General features: G+C 59.6%; 2 protein-coding genes across 4 annotated transcripts in view; one reads left to right on the top strand and one right to left on the bottom strand.

Annotated features, from left to right (window-relative positions):
- Positions 1-144, top strand: part of LHPP (phospholysine phosphohistidine inorganic pyrophosphate phosphatase) — a 137,006-nt gene extending 136,862 nt beyond the window's left edge. For 2 of the 3 annotated variants that reach the window (XM_067024394.1, XM_067024396.1), the window contains one exon: positions 37-144. The gene's annotated coding sequence lies outside the window, so the exon portion shown is untranslated. Of the gene's footprint in view, positions 1-24 lie in introns of all 3 variants that reach the window. The other variant, XM_067024395.1, reaches the window with a different exon arrangement.
- Positions 145-689: 545 nt separating this feature from the next.
- Positions 690-19,997, bottom strand: part of FAM53B (family with sequence similarity 53 member B) — a 78,645-nt gene continuing 59,337 nt past the window's right edge. Inside the window, exon 4 of the mRNA XM_059053978.2 lies at positions 690-4,924. Coding sequence (XP_058909961.1) covers positions 4,562-4,924 — 363 coding nt within the window. The 3' untranslated portion in view covers positions 690-4,561. The remainder of the gene's footprint in view (positions 4,925-19,997) is intronic.

The raw sequence follows: 19,997 nt of genomic DNA, 5'->3' as shown, positions 1-19,997 counted from the left end.
TAAAAGCAATATGTGTTACTATAGGAACATGAACAGAAAAGTTTACAGAGGAACCACACAAGTCACTCAGAGCCTGACCACTGTTAATATTTGGATGCATTTCCTTTCATCCTTCTTTCCACGTGGAGGTAAGTGTTTTAACACAGTCTGGATTGTACAGTCTGTCTAGTGTGGTACTGAGCTGAGCTGTGAGTGCTGGCGACCCCTCTGCCTGAGCAGCACAGATCTGAGCCGTGCTGCCCTCCGAGGAGCGTGGGGTCCCAGCCTGCGCCCCCTCCCTGGCTACCCTGGTGGGCAGGGGGCCCCGCAGGCCCACGGGGCTCCAGGCCAGGCGCCCTGCAGCAGTGCATCCTGGAGCAACTGCTGCGTGGCCTTGCCTGGCAGAGGCATCTCCACCCGGGACACACAGGGACTACCCGCCCGCCCCAGTGCTGGGGGACCCGGGGATCGCAGCCGTGGCAGCGGCCAGCACACCCGTCGTGGCCGCTCACAGCCTCCTGCCCCTGAGCCTCTCGACAGCTCCGAGATGTCCACTCTCCCCATTTTACGGACCTCACCCTGAGGCTCGGAGGGGACAGAAGGGCCCAGGCTCTGCCCGTGCCAGTCCAGAGCGAAGGGTCCCAAAGGCAGAGGGGGGACCCTCCGATCTGCCACGCCCAACAGAAAGCACACAGTCGGCTCCCAGCAGCTGGGTATTGAACCAGGAAGCTTTATTTACACAGTAAAAGTAACAAGCAAATTCCTGAGAGACTAGAGCGGCTCTAGTGCAAGACAGTCGCGGCCCGTGCGGAGGACAGGCTGCGGTGGGTGGAGGTGGGGGACAGACCCAGCGCCTCTGCACCCAGCGCTTCGCCCCGGGCAGGGGCCTGGCCCGACACTGCCCGTCCCGGCCGCCACACTTCCTGAGGCTCCCCAGCCCCCACGAGGTACAGCTGGGAAAGCGCACACGGCCCCAGAGACCGCCGACTCGCCGTCCCCGCACCCTGGGGCATCGCCCCCCCACCCCGCACTGAAACACAATTTCTTTGCCAAAGAGACTATGCTAGAAGGTCAGACTATCCTACCTAGGCTAAAAGATCTCCGCTGCGGTCTGGGAATTTTTTTTTTTTTTTTTAATCTTTTTCTCTTCTTTTCTCTTTCAAGAGGAATGGTTTTCTCTGGCACCAATGGGAGGGGTCTGGCCAACTGTGTGGCTGTGGCAAGACGCGGCACAACTGCCTACGCGGAGGCACCGCCCTGGCCGGGCTGCCGCCCCAGCGCCGGGGTTGTGGGGGGGGGGACCGCTCGCGCCCCAGGCCGCGGGGCCTGAAGCGGTCATCGTTCGGGTGACCGGTCCCGAGGCCAGAGCACACGCTACTTGAGCCCGCGGCGGGGTATCCAGGGCTTGCGCTGAGGCCCCCGGCAGTTCCAGCAGAGCGCGGAAACGCACACGCCAGCCCTGCCTGGAGACCCATTTGGGTGTTGGGTTTGCTTTTTTTCTAAGGTGGACTTCTCCTTTATGTAGATCTTCTCGCGTACAAATTCACAAGACTTTGCTGCTACAAAAGTTTTGCTGAAAGGTAAGGCTTTCTGAGAATGAAAATTCGTATGCATGATCAGAACAAGCTCTCCTGTGGCCTGGATGTCGTGTCTGCCTGTGGGCCCTGGGCTGGACCCCGGCCTCCACCGTGAGTAAGGCAAGAGGGTTTGCGGTAATGTAAACGGCGAGGCTGTGGCCCTGGCCCCTGGCGCGGCCCGGCCCGGCCCTCACAGGCAGCCGCCCGTCAGTCCGGCGGCTCTAGCAGGCGCTCCCTCTGGAGTGAGCAGGGATGCCCCATGACAGGAAGCGAGCGCCCCCCACCCCCCGCCCCATCCACGACCCCGTTCTTGTCCTTCAGGGCCCCCGGGGCCGGCGGACGGCCTGGCACGGCCCTACCCCCCGGCTCTGAACTTCCTCAGAGGCAGGAGTTCACGGGCTGCAAGAGGCAGGGCCCCAGCAGAAGTGAGGCTTGGGGGCAGCCCCCTGGGGTCAGAGGCGGCCTCCCTCCAAGACCACATTCCCGGTGCCAGAGGAGCAGAGCACAGATAGGCCTCTGGCAGCGTGGCAGCACCTTCTAGATGAGGTCTGCGCTCTTCAATTAAGACCGACATGAAGCCACCGAAGGCCACCTCTTTCTCTGAGAGGGTCACTGGCCATCCTCTCCCCTCCCTGCTGCTGCGTGGGCTTTAGCGAGGAGCTTCGGTTGGGGCAGGAACAGCCAGGAGAGGCCCGAGGCGGCTGGAAAGGGCCAAACCCTGCCTTGGGCTGGGATCCCTTCTGCCTTTTGGGTTGATAGGACCAGCCTGCGGGGAGGTGGGGACGATGGGGCCACTGCTTGTCCTTCCCTGCCACCAGGACTGGGAAGGGGGGAGGTGACCGGCAGGGTCCAAGGGCGTCACCTGCGCCACAGGCCCGTGACACCCACCCACCGCCATGTGCCTTCCCTCCCGGCCCCGAGGAAAGGCCCATCCTGGCTGAGTCTCAACCCCTCTTGGTGGGTGAGGCAGGTGGGATCCTACCTGTCCTTCCCCAGGAAGGACTGCTGTCCCACATGCGCTCTCTATGGCCACTCTTGGTGCGGGCCAGGTGTCAACACCTCCCACCCCGGGCTTTCTGAGGCCGCGAGGCGCCAGCATGTACTCTGAATTCACACGTTGGTCGCTGGACGCCACCGAACAGCTGCCCCAGCCTCCTCTGGATCAGCTCTAAGACGACGAGCCACCAAGCGGGGGTCGGTTGAGATGTCCTGCCCCACCCAGAGCCGCCGGCTGCCTGGTCCCACTCCCCAGGCCCCCCAGGGGGACGTGCCTTTGGAGGGACCTGCCCAGCGCCCGCACACCCGTCACACTCTACAACCTGAGGCTTTCAACTCAATCTTGGGGGGCCACGGAGTTGGGGTTTTCTGCAAGCATCTTATGGCTGATTATTAAGAAAAGCCAAGTATAAATGAGAACTTGAGCCCCCTCTCTTTTGATGTAAAAAAGTAAAGGTTTAAGTAAAAAGTTTCCCAAATATTGTCTCTCTCTCCTCAGTGGAAAGGAAGTGAGAGCCACTCGTACTCGACCTGCAGCGGTGAGGCATCCGCCGTGAAGGTGACTCGGAGAGAGCCTCTGTCACCGCAGCGAACTCCAGAGAACGCACAGATACGTTTAGCCTCACGGGAAAAGGAGCCGCTCGCTCACAAGCCGACCCAACTGCTATCGTCTGAGGAAGGCGCCAAGCTGCTAAAAGCCAGATTCCAAGGCAGCAGAGCCCAGGTGGCATGTGTGCAAGCGGGGCTGGAGAGGAGCTGTCTGGGAGGGAGACGTCGGTGGTGGGGGGGCTCCTCGGCAACCGCGGGGGGCAGGGGGGCCCGGAGCCGGGGAGGGTGCGCGCGCGTCTCGCTCCATGCCTGCGGCGGGGAGAGGCACTCGCCACCCTCTGCTCCCCGGCCCACCCGGCCCACCGACAACGAGCCTGCGCGTGAAGGCTGCGGGGCCCCGGAGCAGCCAGCAGACGCCCTCCGTCCCGAAACGAGCACAGGGCTTGGGGCTGTGCGCCTGCACAGAAGTCCCGCTTCCTGAGGACGTTTTCAAGAGGTCGCCCTTTTATGGTGACATTGCTCCACTCACCTGACACTGCATGACAGGTTGGTCACGGAGAATGGCTGCCAGCTGCCGACCGTGGCCAGAGCAGCCCCCAGAACGGCAGGGAGCCCGGCGCCAGGCTGGCCAGGCCGTCCACACCGCAGGAGGGGCTCGTGGCTCTGCCTTTTCGGCCAACAGAGCCACCAGACGTCTACCCAACTAGACGGCCTCTAACGAGCGCCCCGAGTTGTTCCCTGGACCCTGAGAGTCCAGATGTGGAGGCCGCCCGGCAGCCCAGGGCCGCTGTCCCCCGCACTTGGCATTAAGGCTAAACGGTTCTGGTGTCACCACGGAAGGAAGCCTCTCCCGACCCCGCCCAGGCCCCAAGCGGGAGACCTGGGAGAGAAGGCACGGAATACGACTGAGAGGGGGAGGGCGCTGTGGGCCGACTCCCCCCCCCACTGAACCTGAGCAGGAGGCCGAGAAGGGCCATGACCCCCGCGGAGGGACCCGAGCCCGGGCGGAAACCCAGGCCGGCGGTCAGCACGTAGAGCGGGCCGGCCCTGCCCAGCGCCATGGGACTGCCCAGCAGGGACGGTGGGACGCTTGTGCCGATGTCCCACGGGAAAGAGGGGGAAGGAGACCGAAACCAAGAAGCTTCTCTCCTGGCCGTGGCAGCTCCACGGAGTGTGGGTGTGGTGCTGGTGAAAGGCTGAGACCCTGCACCGCAGGCCCGGCCAGGCGGCTGGAGCCGGGCCAGGACCCCGCGGGCGGGACGGCGTCTGGGGAGGTGGTGGGCTCGCTCCTGGGCCCCGAGGCCTTCCGGGAAGCGCTGATCAGGCCCAGGAGTGGGGCTCCCCTGGGGGCCCCGCCCAGCACCCGGCGGGAGCGAGGTGGGGGGCTGGGGAGGTGGTGGGAGGCCCGTGGACTCTAGCGCACTCCCTGCCCTGCCTGCCTCGCCGCCAACCGGGGCCCCTCAGTTGTTCTCTATCTGCTCAATGTCCAGCTCGCCGTCCAGGGAGCAGGGACTGTTGCGGACGGCCCCGCGGTCCCGCCAGGCCGCGCCCGGCTCCCCACGCCTGCCGCAGCCCTCGCCGAGGGCGCAGCCGCCCGCCTCCTCGCAGCACGGCTCCTCCTGGCAGGTGGGGTGGTCGTCCAGGGACAGGGGCAGAGGCTCGGGGATCGGGGTCCCGGCGGGGGTCCTGCCCCCCGTGCCGGAGGCCGAGAGCAAGGCGGTCCAGGACCTGGTGCTGCTGATGTGGAGGGCGAAGGGGCTGTGAGGGCCGCGGTCCTCCGTCCCTGCGTTCAGGCAGCTGAGGCTGCTGAAGGTCTGACAGTTCTGTGGGGGAGACAGACACACACGTCACTCAGGATCACGTTCCTGGAACCCAAGGACCTCACGCCCCAGCCAGCCAGGCCCAGGCCCCTGGGGCTATATCTGCTGGTGGGCCCGCCGGGCAGCGGAAGACCACCCAAGTCCCGGCCTCCTCCCCGACCTGGGCAAGGACGAGGATAACGTGTGAAGAAACACCCCTGGTCGGTGAACACCATGTTAATACAGAAAATGCGAGGTGCAGTTATTCGTCTGCAAATTGGCAAAGAGGCCCAGCTTGCTAACGCCCAGTTCTGGGGGCACGGCGGGGGGAGCAGGGCCATGCCCAGAGCCCTTCACACACGACCTTTCTGAAAACGGATCTGAACCCTGCATCAGGCAATTTCACTGCTAGAATTTTTATCTGAAGAAAACAATCCGGACGCATATGCAGAAATTCAGTGACATGAACGTTCCTCGTCACGCTGTTAAATTGAAAAGAAGTGACCCAGATTCCCTGCGATAAGGGTTCCATAAAGCATGTCTTTTCAGACAAGGGAAGCCTCTTTCGCCGTTAGGAGAACAGGGCAGGAGTGGATTTACTGACGCAAACGGAAACACCGCCTGGCCGCGCTGCTGCACAAAGGGGGCACGGTGCCCATGCCACCCTCTCGCCGCGATAGGAGGGGATGTGGGCCAGGAGGGTCGGGTTGACATCCACGTGGCGCACATCACAGCCACCCAGGGGGCCGGTTTCCACGTGAGCCCTGGGCTCCTGTGCCCTCAACAGGCACTCAGGTGACGGATGCTTAAGCCCTGCTGGGCAAGGGGCCGGGCTCACAGCTGGGGGCCGCGGAGAGACCCCTCAGCCTCCCTAGGCCTCGGCTGCCTCATCTGTAAGAGGCGAGTGATGGTCCCTGCCTGTCCCACAGGGCCCTTTGAGGCCCCCGTGAGAGAATGTGGCCGCCCAGGGCTCTGCACCCGCAGGCTCTGCCTCTGCAAGGGGCCAGCCTGGAGGAGGCAGCCTAGGGGCTGCCCGTGGCGGGCAGAGCTTGAACACGGCCCAAGGGTGCTCGGGGCCACTCACCCACAAGAGGGGGCAGGCCTGGCACTCCGCACAGATGGGTTCAGCTGCACGCCTGCTCTCCCGGCTGAGCACAGGGTCAGCACGGAGGGCTGTGCAGACGAGGGTGCCCACGGCCCAGCCCCACCAGTCCCCACCAGGACCAGCAGCGGTGCTGTGCCCTCTCAGGATGAGACAGGAGAGACGTGTGTCTAGGGCAGCAGGAGGGAGTCCGGGCTTCGGCCTCCTCCCTATACACGCTGGGGACGTGGGGGCGCGGGGAGCACTGCACGTCTGCCAATGCCGAGGTCACAGGCCTGTCCCGAGGGCCCCGGTCCTTTCACAGGCAGCAGTGTCTGTATGTCACTTTGAAATAAAGGTGACCACCGGCTGTCACAGCGGGCAAGCTGCTGCAACAGGCTTGGCAGATGGAAAAGGAAAGGCGCCCTCTCTGGAGGAAAGGGGCTGGGCCTGCCGTGCGCGCGCTCACCGTCCCCGCCGGTGCCATGGCGGACACGGCTCTGATGGATTTGCTTTCTTGGAATCCTTTGATTAACTGAGAAAAGGGAGGCTGGGGTACTGGCGGGGCGGGGGGCTCTGGGATTGAGGAAAGAAGGGCTGGGCCACCAATCAGACTTGAGATGCTGGCCCGGGTCGTGGTGGGAGCCAGACTGGGGACCCTCGCGGTGCCCCTCCTGGGCCACTTGGGGCTCGCTGAGGCCCCGGTCCGCACAGGGCACGTTCCCTCCGCTGCCACAGCAGAGGGCCGGAGGCAGCTCCTCGTGCAAAACGGCCCCCAAGATCCTCCGTGTCCTCGGGTCAGAACACAAACCTAACGCTGTGTGTGGGCAGAGGCCCCAGATGCCTGTGACGCGAGGGTCCCTGAGGCCCCTCTGCCTCCTAGAGCCGTTCTCCTGACTGGCCTGGACCTGAGCCAGGACGAAAGGAGAACTGGGTAGGGAGACAAGAAAGAGGGGGCATGGCTCAGCCCGGGCCTACAGAAGCAGCGGTGTGTAAGGAATTTCCGCGGATGGCACAAATAACAGCGCCCCGTGTAAAGCCGACGTGCTGTGTGTGGGTCACAGGTGATGCCGAGACCCTGTTGCCCTCAGCCCTACGAACGTGTGTGAAATAAGGTGCAGGCCGGTGCCTGACTTCACGGCAAACGTGACAGCGTGTGTCTGGGCTCTAATCATCTTAAACAGCAGCCACGCCAGCGGCGGGGTGCTGGGGACCCCAGTTTGAGGGAAACTTTCAGAGATGCAGCTTTTGCCACAAGGGTGCCCTGGTGAGGGCTGAGGTCAGAGAGGCTGTTACAGTCCTGGGTTCGGCCACACACAGGCCTGATGGCTTCAGACAAGACCTTCCAACCTCTGGGCCTTGGCCCACCTGACAAATAAGGGCCGGGCCGAGGGCACCCGGGCGAGCCCCGTTCTGAAGGTCTGGAATAACTGGGTCCTTTTTGCTTTGCAGCAGGGCAAGAAGCTGCAGGGTTTGGTTGGTGAATGCTGTCACAAGCAAACCCCAGGATGCCACCGCACCCCACCCTCGCTGACAGTCCTCAAAGGCACCTAACTCCTTGGCTACAAAGCCAGCGTCACCTTGAAAACGTTGTTGACTCAGAAGTCAGCTGTTTCAGCCACAGTGAAAACCTGCTGAATGTCCCAGCCGGTGGCACGCCCCACCCGCCGGGGAGGAATGTGACCTGCACAAAGGGGCAGTGTGTGTGTGTCCTGCCCAGGCTCCATCCCAGGAGGGCCCATCCCGTGTTGGCATCCAGGGCGCGGCCCCGGGGGCAGGGTCCCGCCCAGCCTCTCCTGGCGCCTCGCGCTCCCCGAAGCCCAGCTCCCATGCAAGAATGCTGCACAGGCCTGTTGGAGGCCTGGAGGCCTGTGTGCCCGCAAAAATGTCTGGGGAAAGCTGCAAAGCTTCGAACAAGTTCAAAGCACTGTGTGAACACATCTTTCCAGGGTGAAATGGCTGCTCTGGGACAGACAATCCCCCCTATGCCAAACTCTGTTCTCCTGAGACCCGGCCTTGGCCCAGGGGCGGGCCGCCTACTTGGGCACGGGCCTGCCCAGGTAACAAAGCTCAGAGAGAAACATCCATGTGGCCTCAGGCTAGTGGCTGGAGACACTGCTCAGCAGCACCCCAGTCCTAGAGTCTGGAGCCACTCTGGAAAGGAGCCCCTGAAAGTCAAGTTGCTTCCATCAGAACTGCCAGGCCTCAGGTACAGGCAGCAGTGTCTCAGTCCAGCCACCCAGCCTCCCCAAGTCAGGAGCAACGGCGCCTTCTCTGCACAGCCCTTCTGCGCAGATATCTGCTCCCATCCCCTCCTTCTGGGTGACAGGCCCCTGGCCAGGCCCTGGGGACTGAGACAAAGTCTTCTTCTGGGCTCAGCCCCGCTGGAACTCTGTGCAGCCCTCATTGCAGACAGAGGCCCCCCAGACCCGGGTAGTGAGAGCACCCCGCGGTCCAGGCCTGGCTCCTGTCCACACCCAGCCCCAAGCGCCCACACTGTGAAGAGGCCGAGGAGGACGCAGCTCCTCGCCAGCTGAGGGCACCTCTGCCTTGAGCTGCAATCTGAAAACCAAATCCCCCCTTGGGAACCTCACATTAACTTAACGCCACTCGGCCCTGTCCTTCTGTGCACGCCGACCACCACCCACCCTGCCGAGCCTCGGGCCATGAGCTCCGTCCCCTCCCCAAGTGCCAGCCCAGGGCAGGCAGCCCGGGGTCAAAAGCAAGGCAGACTGTGGGGTGCCGTGGCCGAGAGCAGGCAGCGGCAGCTCCCTTTCCCCTGGTCGTCCTGCCCTCAGGAGGACAGGCCGTTTTCCTCACTCCCGTCTCCTGGGGCCCCATCCTGCCCTTGAACCGGGAGGAGCGCGGGATGCAGGGTCTGGGGTCGGAGGAACTCGCCCGAGACGGGCTCCTCCACTGACAAGAGTTGCCTCATTTGGGAAATGAACAGTCGCCACTGGCCTGGCTGCCTCCCTGGGCCATTGCAAGGGTCCCACGAGAAAACGGGTGCGAAGCGGGGCTGCTGGGGCCCCACCCGTGGAAGCCCGTTCTCCAGCGGCCGGCACAGCTCCCCTGCCCCTTCCTCCCGGGACAGCCCACAGCCAGTGACCGGCCGATACGGGTTCTGGAGCTGACCCGGGCCTTCGGGGTCAAATCCCAGGTGCTCTTCACACTGCTGGGGCCCCCTGGGTTAGGCTGAGGGCTCCTCCCCTGGCCTGTCTGCTTCCCTCACTTCCTACAGGTTTCTCCCAAGGGCCTCCTAATCTCTGGGACCAGATTCCCGGCTGAAGCTCTGCTTCCAAGGAACAGACCTGAGATGGGAGGTGAAAGCACTCTGTATCAGCTGCTCGTCGGTACTGCTGTTCCTTCCAGAACAGGAATGCCCGGTGCTGCCCAGAGGCTGACCGTCAGATCCCGTCAGCAGTCCTCCGGTCAGGACCAGCCTGCCTCGCGTTTACTGCGCATCAGTGGTGGCTGGGGACCTCTCCCCGCTCGGCCCAGGGCCTCGTCGTTGTGCCCACGTGCAACTTCTTCTCAGCATCATGCTGGGACAGAACACGTCTCCCCAAGGCACACGTGCGCTTCCCCTTCTCGGACAAGAAGTGTGACAGAGTCCCCCCAGCTTCCCTCTTCCGGCACCATCCTTCGAGGCTGGCTCATTTGCCTCTCCTCTTTCTAATGCTATCTCCCTCTTTGTAATCCAATTCATGGATCTCTCTGCGTTACTGACTTTTAGGGAACCACCTCAAAGCCCTCTAGAAAGAGGGGCATAAACAAGCCCAGCCAGCCAGGCGGAACGAGCAGACCGGGTCCCCGCCTGGCCCAGGCTTCTGGAGCCTTGCAGCCGCTCGGCTGCAAGCTGCTGGGCTAGGGCCCTGGCTAAGCGGAGGCATTTCCTCCCCCAAGCACACACTTTCATGAGAGCAGAACTCTCCGAGTATCAAGAAAACACCAGGCCATGAGAGTGGCTAGCAGCCTGGAAATTTTCTAAGTCTCACTTGTGCTGGAAGCTGGCACAGAGACAACCAGGGCGGCGAGGCATGCGGTTTCCTGGGGTGGCGGTTTTGTTTTGTTTTGTTTTTTAAACTGTGTCAGAAAAGAGAAAAAGGCACCGGCTTATTTGGGGCCTATCTTAAATCCATCTTTGGTAAATCGGAGTTTCCCATGAAGGCTGGACCGTCTCTCATAGGAAGCCCCAGAGCCCAAGGGGTCAGGTGGTGGGCTGCCCCGGCTCGGAGCTGCCGGTCTGGTGTCGGGTGCCAGGCAGGTGCTGGAGGTGGCCGAGGGTAGTGGGCACAGCTGGGCCCTCGCTCCAGGCACCCTATCGCCGTGCTCAGGCCCCAGCCCAGCTCCACTTCCTGCTCACTCAGGTCTGTGTCGGGCCCAGCCCGTTTCTGTGACATGCTTATTACCTTTGGACCCCACAAGAGGCAGCCCTTTGGAGCCTGGACCGCTTCCCTACCTCAGGAAGAAGGGCAACGCCGGCCACACAACCCAGATAGGGAAGCTGGGTCGCCCAGGCCTGAAAGCAGAAAATGAAGTTGCCTGAAGGGAGGAGCCTCTGGGGTCCAGGGAGCACCTCGGATTTGGCACTGGACACTTGAGGTTCTTCCCAGATCCCAGGTTCTAGAATCAAACAGCCAGGGGAGGGCAGGACGTATCTGAGGGGTGGAAGGATGGCCCTGGCAGTTACGAGGAAGTCCCTGCCTTCCGGGGCCTTTTTCCTCAGCTCACTGCTGCAGAGGCCACAAATGTTTCCTGAGCACCCGTCACCTGGCAGGCTCTTCCTCATCCACTAGAACCCTGCAGGAGCGTCACCCCCTGCAGAAGCAAGCCTGAGCCCAGGTGGCCCCTGCTGGTCCTCTGCGGCTCCGACCCCGCACCCCACCGCCTGGCTCAGGGGCCGGCTCACAGAAGGTGCTAGCGCAGCCCGGTGGGGAGGGAAGGAAGGATCCGCTGGGCTGGCCCCGGGGGCTCGACTTGTGTGTCCGCACAGCCCTAAGGTCCCGGGACGCTGTGGGCACGTCCTCTGAATGGTGGTCAACCCCGTGGTCTGGAGCCCCTCTCTGCCCAGGCCACGTTGTGGCAAACGCTGTTTCTGCACCAGGCCCCAGGTGGCAGATGGCCCGCCTGGACACAGAGGTGCGGAAGCCAATGAATGGCGAGGGGCCTCCCGGCAAGCTCACAATTAGAAAACAAACATTTTCTTTCTGCGGTGTGCATTCTGGCCAGCACACACTCGGGACAGGACTTGTAAAAACACCTCGCTCTCAGCTTGGCGTGGAGGGAATTCTCTGTCTGACAAAAGTCGAGGGACCTTTCTTTCCAAAGCACACAGGGTGCTGGCGGGGGGCGGGGGGAACCAAGGCTAACGCACTGCCGGGACGCATGGGGACCCTGGGGGGCGGCTCCTGTACCGGGACTGGGGGCACTGAAGGTGGGTCCAAGGCCCCAGAGGGGACGGCGGGCCCTGGGTTCTGTTCAGCTGCCTGGAGCTGGGTGCTCCAAGGGCCATGTCAAGGCACAGGGAGGTGGGACTGCAGAGCACTGGGACACTTTCAGCCCAGCCCTCCACGGTCTGTTCGGATACTGGCTTCCAGAGAAAGAGGATGCTTTTTGGAAAAACGGGCAAATCGCCAATCGGTCTCACAGCCTTATCTGCAGACAGGCAGACTGAGGCCGAGAGAAGGGAAGCGACTTGCCCCAAATCCCACAGCTGGTTGATGAGCAACCAGTCCTCTTGACTTCCGGGTCGAGCTCAGGAGAACATTCGATCCTCAGGGCAGGATGGTGGCCTAGAAGAGGCTGGACAAGCCCGGGCTGGAACCCTGGCCCTCTGGGGGCCCTGGGAAGTCCTCAAACTTCTCAGCCTCAGTTTCTCCTTTGTACAGTGAGGCTAATGTGAGCCCCACACGAAGTCACAGAATTGTTTGGAGGCTTAATTGCATTGAGACCATGTAGGAGGCCAAGGAGGCGCTTGGCAAACCTGAGCTCCCTCCTCCCCCCTGCACCCACCCCGCCGTGCTCAGGCTAAGGTGGGGGGGCCTGTGGCTCTCCATGGACAGCACTGCAGGGCCAAGGGGTCAGGGGCTCGGCTTTGGGAACAGAATCTATACTCTAGATGGTCAAACCCACTGTCCCTTTTAACCAAAACCCGCTTTCAAAGGAGCCAGAAGACATGCCAGCAACACGAAAGGTGAAATCTCTAGGAATAAAAATATAAGAGCTAGAGAAAAGAGATAGGAAGAAAACCTCATGGAACAGAAATGTGGGCTTGAACAAACAGACACCCTGTCTGTGGACAGAAGACTGGACCTCAAAAAGGTGTGAATTCTCCCCAAGTTAGTTCAGAGGTCTGACACAATCCCAATCTACAACATCTACAGCAGCCCTCCCCTCACCTCACGGCAAGCTGATTCTCAAGTTTTCATTGGAAAAATAAACAGGTGAGAATAATCAGGAAGCCTCTGCGAAGAACAATTAGGAGAGACTAGTCTTACCAGATGCTAAAACATACTACAAAGCCTCAAAATTAGGAGTATACTACTATATGAGGACACACGGAGACTAAAGAAATAGAAGAGAATGTTCTGAAATAGGCCCAGGTTGGCATATGATAAAGGTGGACTCTCAAAGCAGAGAGAAAAAGATGGAATTTTCAATAGCTGGTAGGGAGACCAGTGGGTAGACATACTTTTAAAAAAAAAACGTTGGCTCCATATTCATACCACATACAGGATAAGCTCCACATAGACCAAATACTGCAATATAAAACCATAAAAACACTAGAAGGAAACATAGGAGAATTCCTTTATAGCCTTTCTAAAATCCAATATTCAGAGCCATAAAAGAAATAATTAATAAATTTGATAAAAAAATGTACACACGCCAAAAAACGCTAAAAGCACTGGTGGGACTGTAAAATTGTGCAGTCGCTTTGGAAAACAGACTGGCAGTGTCTCAAAATGTTAAACAGAGTTACCACAGGACCCAGCAATTCCACCCCTAGGTATATACCCAAGAGAAATGAAAACACATGCCCATACAAAAACATGCACATCGACGTTCACAGCAGTATTATTCATAATATCCAAAAAGAGGGAACAACCCACATGTCCACCAATTAGCAAATGGATAAATAAAATGTGGTAGGAATACTTTTCAGCCATAAAAAGAACGGAGGGACTTCCCTGGTGGCGCAGTGGTTAAGAATCCTCCTGCCAACACAGGGGACACAGGTTCGATTCCCGGTCCAGGAAGATCCCACATGCCGCGGAGCAACTGGGCCCGTGCACCACAACTACTGAGCCTGAGCTCTAGAGCCCGTGAGCCACAACTACTGAGCCCGTGTGCCACAATTACTGAGGCCCGTACACCTAGAGCCTGTGCTCCGCAACAAGAGAAGCCACCGCAGTGAGAAGCACGCGTACTGCAAAGAAGGGTAGCCCTCGCTCACCGCAACTAAAGAAAGCCCACGCGCAGCAACAAAGACCCAATGCCACCAAAAATATAAAATAAATTAAAAAAAAAAGGAATGGAGTTACTGACACATATGCTACAACATGGATGAACCTTGAAAACATTATGCTGCTCAGTGAAAGAAGCCAGTCAACGAAGAGACCACATTACTGTATGACTCCATTTATATGAAACACCCAGAACAGGCAGATCCAGAGACACAGAAAGTAGATTAGTGGCTGCCTGAAGCTGGGGTGGCTAAGGGTGAATAGTGACTGGCAATGGGTATGAGGTTTTTTTTGGGGGGATGATGAAAATATTCCAAAATTGACTGTGGTGATGACGGCACAATTCTGTGAACATACTAAAAACCACTAAAATTGTTTGCTTTAAATGGATGAATTGCATAGCATGTGAATTATAAAGCTGTTGAAGAATATGCCAAAAGCAAAGTCAAAACACAAAGAACAAATTAGAAATAAACATTTGCACCTCAGGGCAAGGCAAAAACTAATATCTCTCTAATATAGAATCGAGAAAAAGAGTGACACCTCCATTTTTTTTAAGGGCAAATGAATACAGCAGAGGACATACGAATGACCTTTAACTAGAAGAGGCTCAACTGATTAGAAAAATGCTAACTAAAATGACACAGAGAAACCACCTTTCACCTATCCGGTTGGCAAAACCCACATCTGACCAGAATCTGTCGAGGTGGCGGTGGGGAAACGGGCCACCTGGGGCACCCGTCGATGGTGTGGGGCCCCCTCAGTGTCACCTGGGCAATATCCTCCCAGATGACAAGTGCGTACAACCTGCAACCCGCCACCCTAGTGGCAGGATGTGCCCACGGAGGGTACACCTGCAAGTCTGAAAGGACCCACAGGCAACGCGGTTCACAGCTGAGAAGACTGCCCCCGGCTTGGGAGTCCGCAGCTGGGGCCTGGGAATGAAAGTGGGCACGTCCACACAACAGACCCTCCTGGTGCTGGAAAAGCGGCGGCGGCGGCGGCGGCTTGGCTCTGACACAGAAACACTTGCAGGGTCTCTTATTTAAGGCAGCAAGGTTCAGAAAACGAGATGTTAGCATGCTATCTTTCATATATGAAAGGAGAATAAAACAAGAACCTTCTTACTTGCTTGTATTTTTATAAAGGATTTCTAGAAGGATCACAGGAAACAAATAAGGAGTTAACCTGAGGCCACGGGGGATGGGAACAACGCTTTCCATGTATACTGTTTTAATTTTTGAACATGTGAATGTACTATCAAAAAATATGTGTGTGTGTTTATTTTAAAAGGGAAGGACACTCTAAGTTAGGAATGGAGAAGAGGATGACTCACAGGCCCAAAAATCTTACTGAAATGGTCACTCAGATTTTCAAAAAAAGAAGTCCCCCTCCCACACCATCTCCATATTAAAGCATTGTAATGTTTCTCCACCAAAGTTCTTTTTGACTTTCCTTTTCTCCTATTGGCAGGAACAAGGCTTATGCATCACAAAAAAAATGGCACTTTGCAAAACTGTGCAGACCAAAAAAAAAAAAAAAACCCTCTACCAGGTTCCTGCATTTAATAATCACCAAATTAAATCTGAGTTTCACACGAGCACAAGACGTGAAAACATCAGGAAGGGCCACACATGTGCCAGACATCTGCCTGGGGGCAGTCGGCTGTTCGGGCCTTTTCCTGGGGCTGGTAGGCGGGCTCACAAACCCAGGCAGGGGGAAATTCCTGGAAAACGTCTCGCTGTTCGAGAGGTCTGCAGGGTTCCCCGCCTGCCTGGTGGAGGCTGGCCTGGGGTCCCCGCTCCGCGGGAGAACACTGCCAGGCCTTGTGGGTGACCCAAGGCGGGGCCGGGGCTGCTGTGCGCCCAAAACCCCAGCTTGCCCCAAACAGGGCCCGTCTCTTGGACTGAGCCCACCTTGCCCAAATGGGCCGGTGCCCACCATTCAGAGCAGCTGCCCGGCCCTGCCCCAAGGCAGGGCAGGGTGGCCGCTCGTTTGTCAGAAACAGTCTGGGGAGAGAGGCCTGGTGCCCAGGGGGCGTCGGGACACACGCCGAGGACGGGCGTGTGGGCCAGGTGTCTGCACCAGTTGTGCTGCGTGTGGACACAGAGTCCCCACTTGCACCTGTCAGCATATTTCCACACCAGGTGAACACACGAGAAGCAGAGGGTAAGCTCAAAGTGTCAGATTCAGCTGGATTTCCTTTCTGTTTGGGGCGGGGGGGAGGGCAGGATCTCGTCTCCCCTCCTGAACGATAAAATATAAATCATAAAGAAAAGGCAGGCAAACACTGTGGAAACACGGCTGATTGATCTGCTCCAACAGGCCTCAGCGTGGAAAAACTCCTCAAGCCCGCAGTCCCCAGGCCCCTTACAGACTGACCCCTTCCATGGACCAAGTGCTCCCCTCCCGCTGGAAAGGACCACCAGGTGCCCTGGCCTCACTCCCACCCTCTCTGGTTTGGTTCCACCCCTTCCAAGCTCTGCACCTCCAGGCCCCCGGCCCCTGGCTTCAGGGAGGACAGTGTCCGAGCAGGGCCCAGAGGCCACCTGCATAGCCGGGATCCAACCCACACCACTGGCTCCTGTGTCCACGTTGACATCAACGGCACTGGAGGAGTGGGCTTCACAGCAACGGCCACTTAGCACTGTGATTCCCAGCTCACCAGCCCAGGCCAGAGGGCCGGAGAGGAGAAAGAAATGCACTTCCCCATGTCTGCTGTCTGGAACCTCAGCCATCTCCCACGGCCAAATACTGGAAAATCCAAGTAAAACTTGCCACAATCAGGCTGAACTCCAGGCAAACCCAAGGCCAAGAGAGCCCACACCAACCATCTTAGGATAACGCCAGCACCCCTCATCTCCTGGGAGCCAGGACCCTGGCCGGTCCCAGACAGCACTCGCGCTCGGAGCCTGAGGACGTGGCCAGACTGGGAGGGCAGGCTCAGGGAACAGGGGTGGGCTGGAGGCGCCAAGTGAGGGGGCCTGTACCCACCGACTGGACCACCCACAGGGCACCCTGGTCTGTCCAGGTCCCCTGAGAGGGATATGGCAGGGCCACTGGGAAGAGGCCCCAGAGGGCCAGTACACAATGTCTGGCTGCCCTCACTTCCACGGCATCAAGGGGGATTCCCCTGCCAATCCACAGGGGCTCCTCATTGGCTACAAAGCTGGCCACGTCACAAGCCACAAGCCCCACTCCCTTGCTCTGTGACTTGGTCCAAGGTCAGGGTCCAAGGGCGACGGCTCCCCCACGGAGGCACTGGGCCCACGTGGGAGAGCGAGCCCCGCTGGGACGTCAAACACAGGGTCTGGGCGCAGCTCCAGGGCCTCAGGTAAACCCTGCTCCCCTCGCGGTCTCCATCTGTCCTCTGTCCTGAGACAGGGTGGTCCCCAAGGACCTCGCAGCAGCCTCAAGCAGAAGGTGGGAGACGACAGGCAAGCCCCAAGGGCAGTGTGGTATCCAGGACACCCCTGAGGGGGTGTGGTCACCTGGCTCCAGGCTCCAGCCTGTCATGTACTGGGTGTGTCCTAGGAAAGTCCTGGGCCCACGTACACACCGAGGGAGTCGCTAGTCCTGCATGAGCCTGGCTGTCCCCGCCCGGCCTTGCCGGCAGGGGCCCTCCCTGCCCACTCAGGCTCCCTGGACGCACTAAGCTCTCCTGGGGGTGCCCTCCCTCAGCCAGGATCATCACCCCCTCGATAAGTCTCTCTCCCCTCACAGCCCAGTTAAAACACCCTCCCCACCCCTACAAAGCCCTCTTGGAGCCTCCCTGCCCCACAGGCTGGCTGGCAGGCTTCTGGAGGGCTCGGCCAGGGAAGAAGTCTGCTGGCCGCATCTCTGATGCCTGGAGGAACGGGGTTGGGTGGCTCAATAAAAGTTGAAAATGGTGATCCATCTGGGATGGAATTCTGCGTCTGCCACTATGTGTTCCCTCGGCCTCCTTGTGCAACCTGAGTTTCTTTCCCCATCTGTAAAATGGAGAAATAAAACCGCCCTTGTGGGGCTGTAAGGGGACTGAAATGAGATCGTAACTCAGCGGGATCTCCACACCACATTACGGTGTCCAGCTGCACCAAGACGGAGTAGGGCCGGCCCTGCCCCGAGGGGCTCAGGCAGAAGCCACAGAGGGAGAGCCCTTCACCCACAGCTGTCCCAACCGGAAGTGACCCGTGAGAGCAGAAATCCCAGGCGTGCTGGGGAAAAGAGAGGCCGCACTGGCCTGTCCTGGACACCAGAGTCCTGAGGGGGCGAGGAGGGGCGGCTGGGTTCCGCCAGCGTGTCCCAGCGTGCCTGGGCAGGGCAGGTGGCCGCGGACGTGCCCGCTGGCGGCGGGTGTGGCGGGACATTCCTGGCACATTCCGCCTCTCTGGGCTCGGCTGTCCCTCCTGCAGAGCCAGGGCTGAGCGGCCTGGACACCGTGGGGGCTCTGGTGCTCCCGAGCGCCGGAGGCCCCATTAGAGGGCCGCCTCTCCTGACGCTCGATCTCACCTGGAGGCAGCCCGGACACTCAGTGACAGGACACGGTTGGGGGCTCACCCTGGACTCTTGCCCACCAGGCACTTTTTCTGGGACGGCCTGTCCTCTCGCCCATGTTAAGTCACGTCTCTCCAGCCAAATCTGTCACTGCAGCAGGGCAGGGGCCTAGCAGAGGCCCAGGATCTCTGGATGGATTCCCAGCTCTGTCCAGAGCCCCAGGGGTGACCTGAGGTCTCATCCCTCTTGGAGCCCGGTTCCTCCAAGCTGTGGTGAGGGACGACAGGGGACAACCACGGGAGCCAGGGAGGCTGCAAAGAGCTGGGAGCTCGCGTGGTGCTTGCGAACTTCTCTGGATGCTTGTGGCCACCAGCCCAAGACTCCTCAGTCTCTGCTGCCCAGGGAAACCCTGTCAGGGAGCCCCTAGTGCAGGGGCTCTTGGGCTGAGGGGTAGGGGGGCAGGCCCAGCATCCTCCACCAGGACCAGGCCAAGCCCACCCCAGCAGGAGATCCAGATTCCAGGCCAGGAGCAGGCACCCAGGAGACTTTAGAAATATATATATTTATTTATTTGTCTCTACCTGGTCTTAGTTGCGGCATGCGAGCTCTTAGTTGCGGCATGTCGGATCTAGTTCCCGGACCAGGGATCGAACCCAGGCCCCCTGTATTGGGAGCACAGAGTCTTAGCCACTGGACCGCCAGGGAAGTCCCTGGGACACATTTTCACAAAGCGCACTGGAGATGCCAAAGAGGCTGTGCAGGGCGCGTCCTGAGCGGCACAGGTGTGGCCCAGAACGTCACGCCCTGTGCCACCAGACAGACACAGGAGCGGAGCGTGTGCTGCTCTGGGAGAGTCTGGATAAGCCATTTCCACTTAGAGGCGTGATGGAATCACGATGCCTACATCGTGGAAGACCCAGCTGAGGGCCTCAGTGTGCTGACAGGATGCACTTCCCACTTGGAGGCCTGACCGCAGGCTCCGGAAGGGCTGGCCAGGGTGGGTCCCTGTTTCTTTGACTTTCCCAGGGACACACCTCAACATAACTGCATTTCCTGACAGGCTTATTTTTCTCCTTTTCTATTTTTTTCCCTTTTGTTTGTTACTGTTTAAGAGCTTGCCAAGACATGCAAATGCAGCACTGGCATCTCGAGGCATCTAGAAGCCCTCGCAGTCACCTGCCAAGTGAATACACCTGAGGTGGATGCCCGGGGCCAAGCTGGGTGAACCTCTCGCTCCATTATCTCGTCATCTAATCCTGAGAGGCGGGCTCTGCAAGCACCTCTGCGTACAGGCAGAGAGACCCAGGTAACGGGGCAAAGTCTCACGGGGCCGGTGGTGGGCCAGGCTCAACCCCGGCTCTGTCTGTGCCCTTACCCGTCACTCTGCACCTCGTGGCTGCCAGAAACGCCTGAATCCGGGGTGGAAACCCAAGCTAAGTTCTACCCCCCCAGGTACCCCCAGCAAGGCTTGCCTACTACTTGGTGAAAATTCCCAACTACAAAAGCCAAAGGCCCTTATGACAGCAAGGGCTCCGAGATGGCCCCGAGGAATGTGCAGGGCCCGGAGAAGCCCTAAATCATTCTTGCATCCAGACATTTCTTCACATAAAGAGAAAACCGACCCACGAGGTTGCGCTGCCGTAAATTCCACCTGTCATCCCCTGGAATCCTGCCTTGTTCCAGGAACGAAGTCAAGGCATTTCTGGGGGTTCGTTCTCACGTCCTAGCAGCCGTGGAGCCTCTGATGGTAGCACTAACGTCTACTAAGCATGTTCCCTGAGCTTCCCGGGGTTATCCCAACTGAACCCACACGACACCCCCTGAACGGGGATGGGGGCGCTCCCGTCACTGGAGGCTCAGGAACTTGCCAAGGCCACACAGGGAGTAAGTGGGGAGGATCTGAACCCCGGCAGTCTGACCCTGAGACCAAGGGCCCGAGTGCCGGAAGGAGAGACGGCGGGAAAGGACGCGGCCCCCCCGGCGCACACGCCGGCAAGGCCTTAGCCCTGCCAGGGGCCAGAGGGAGGGTGTGGCCAGCCTGGCCCCACATGGGCCAGGCCCTCAGCCAGATGGG

Source organism: Kogia breviceps, chromosome 2, assembly GCF_026419965.1.
Source record: "Kogia breviceps isolate mKogBre1 chromosome 2, mKogBre1 haplotype 1, whole genome shotgun sequence".
In the NCBI taxonomy this organism is placed as follows: Eukaryota; Metazoa; Chordata; class Mammalia; order Artiodactyla; family Physeteridae; genus Kogia; species Kogia breviceps.
This window is presented reverse-complemented; position numbering and strand designations above follow the sequence as displayed.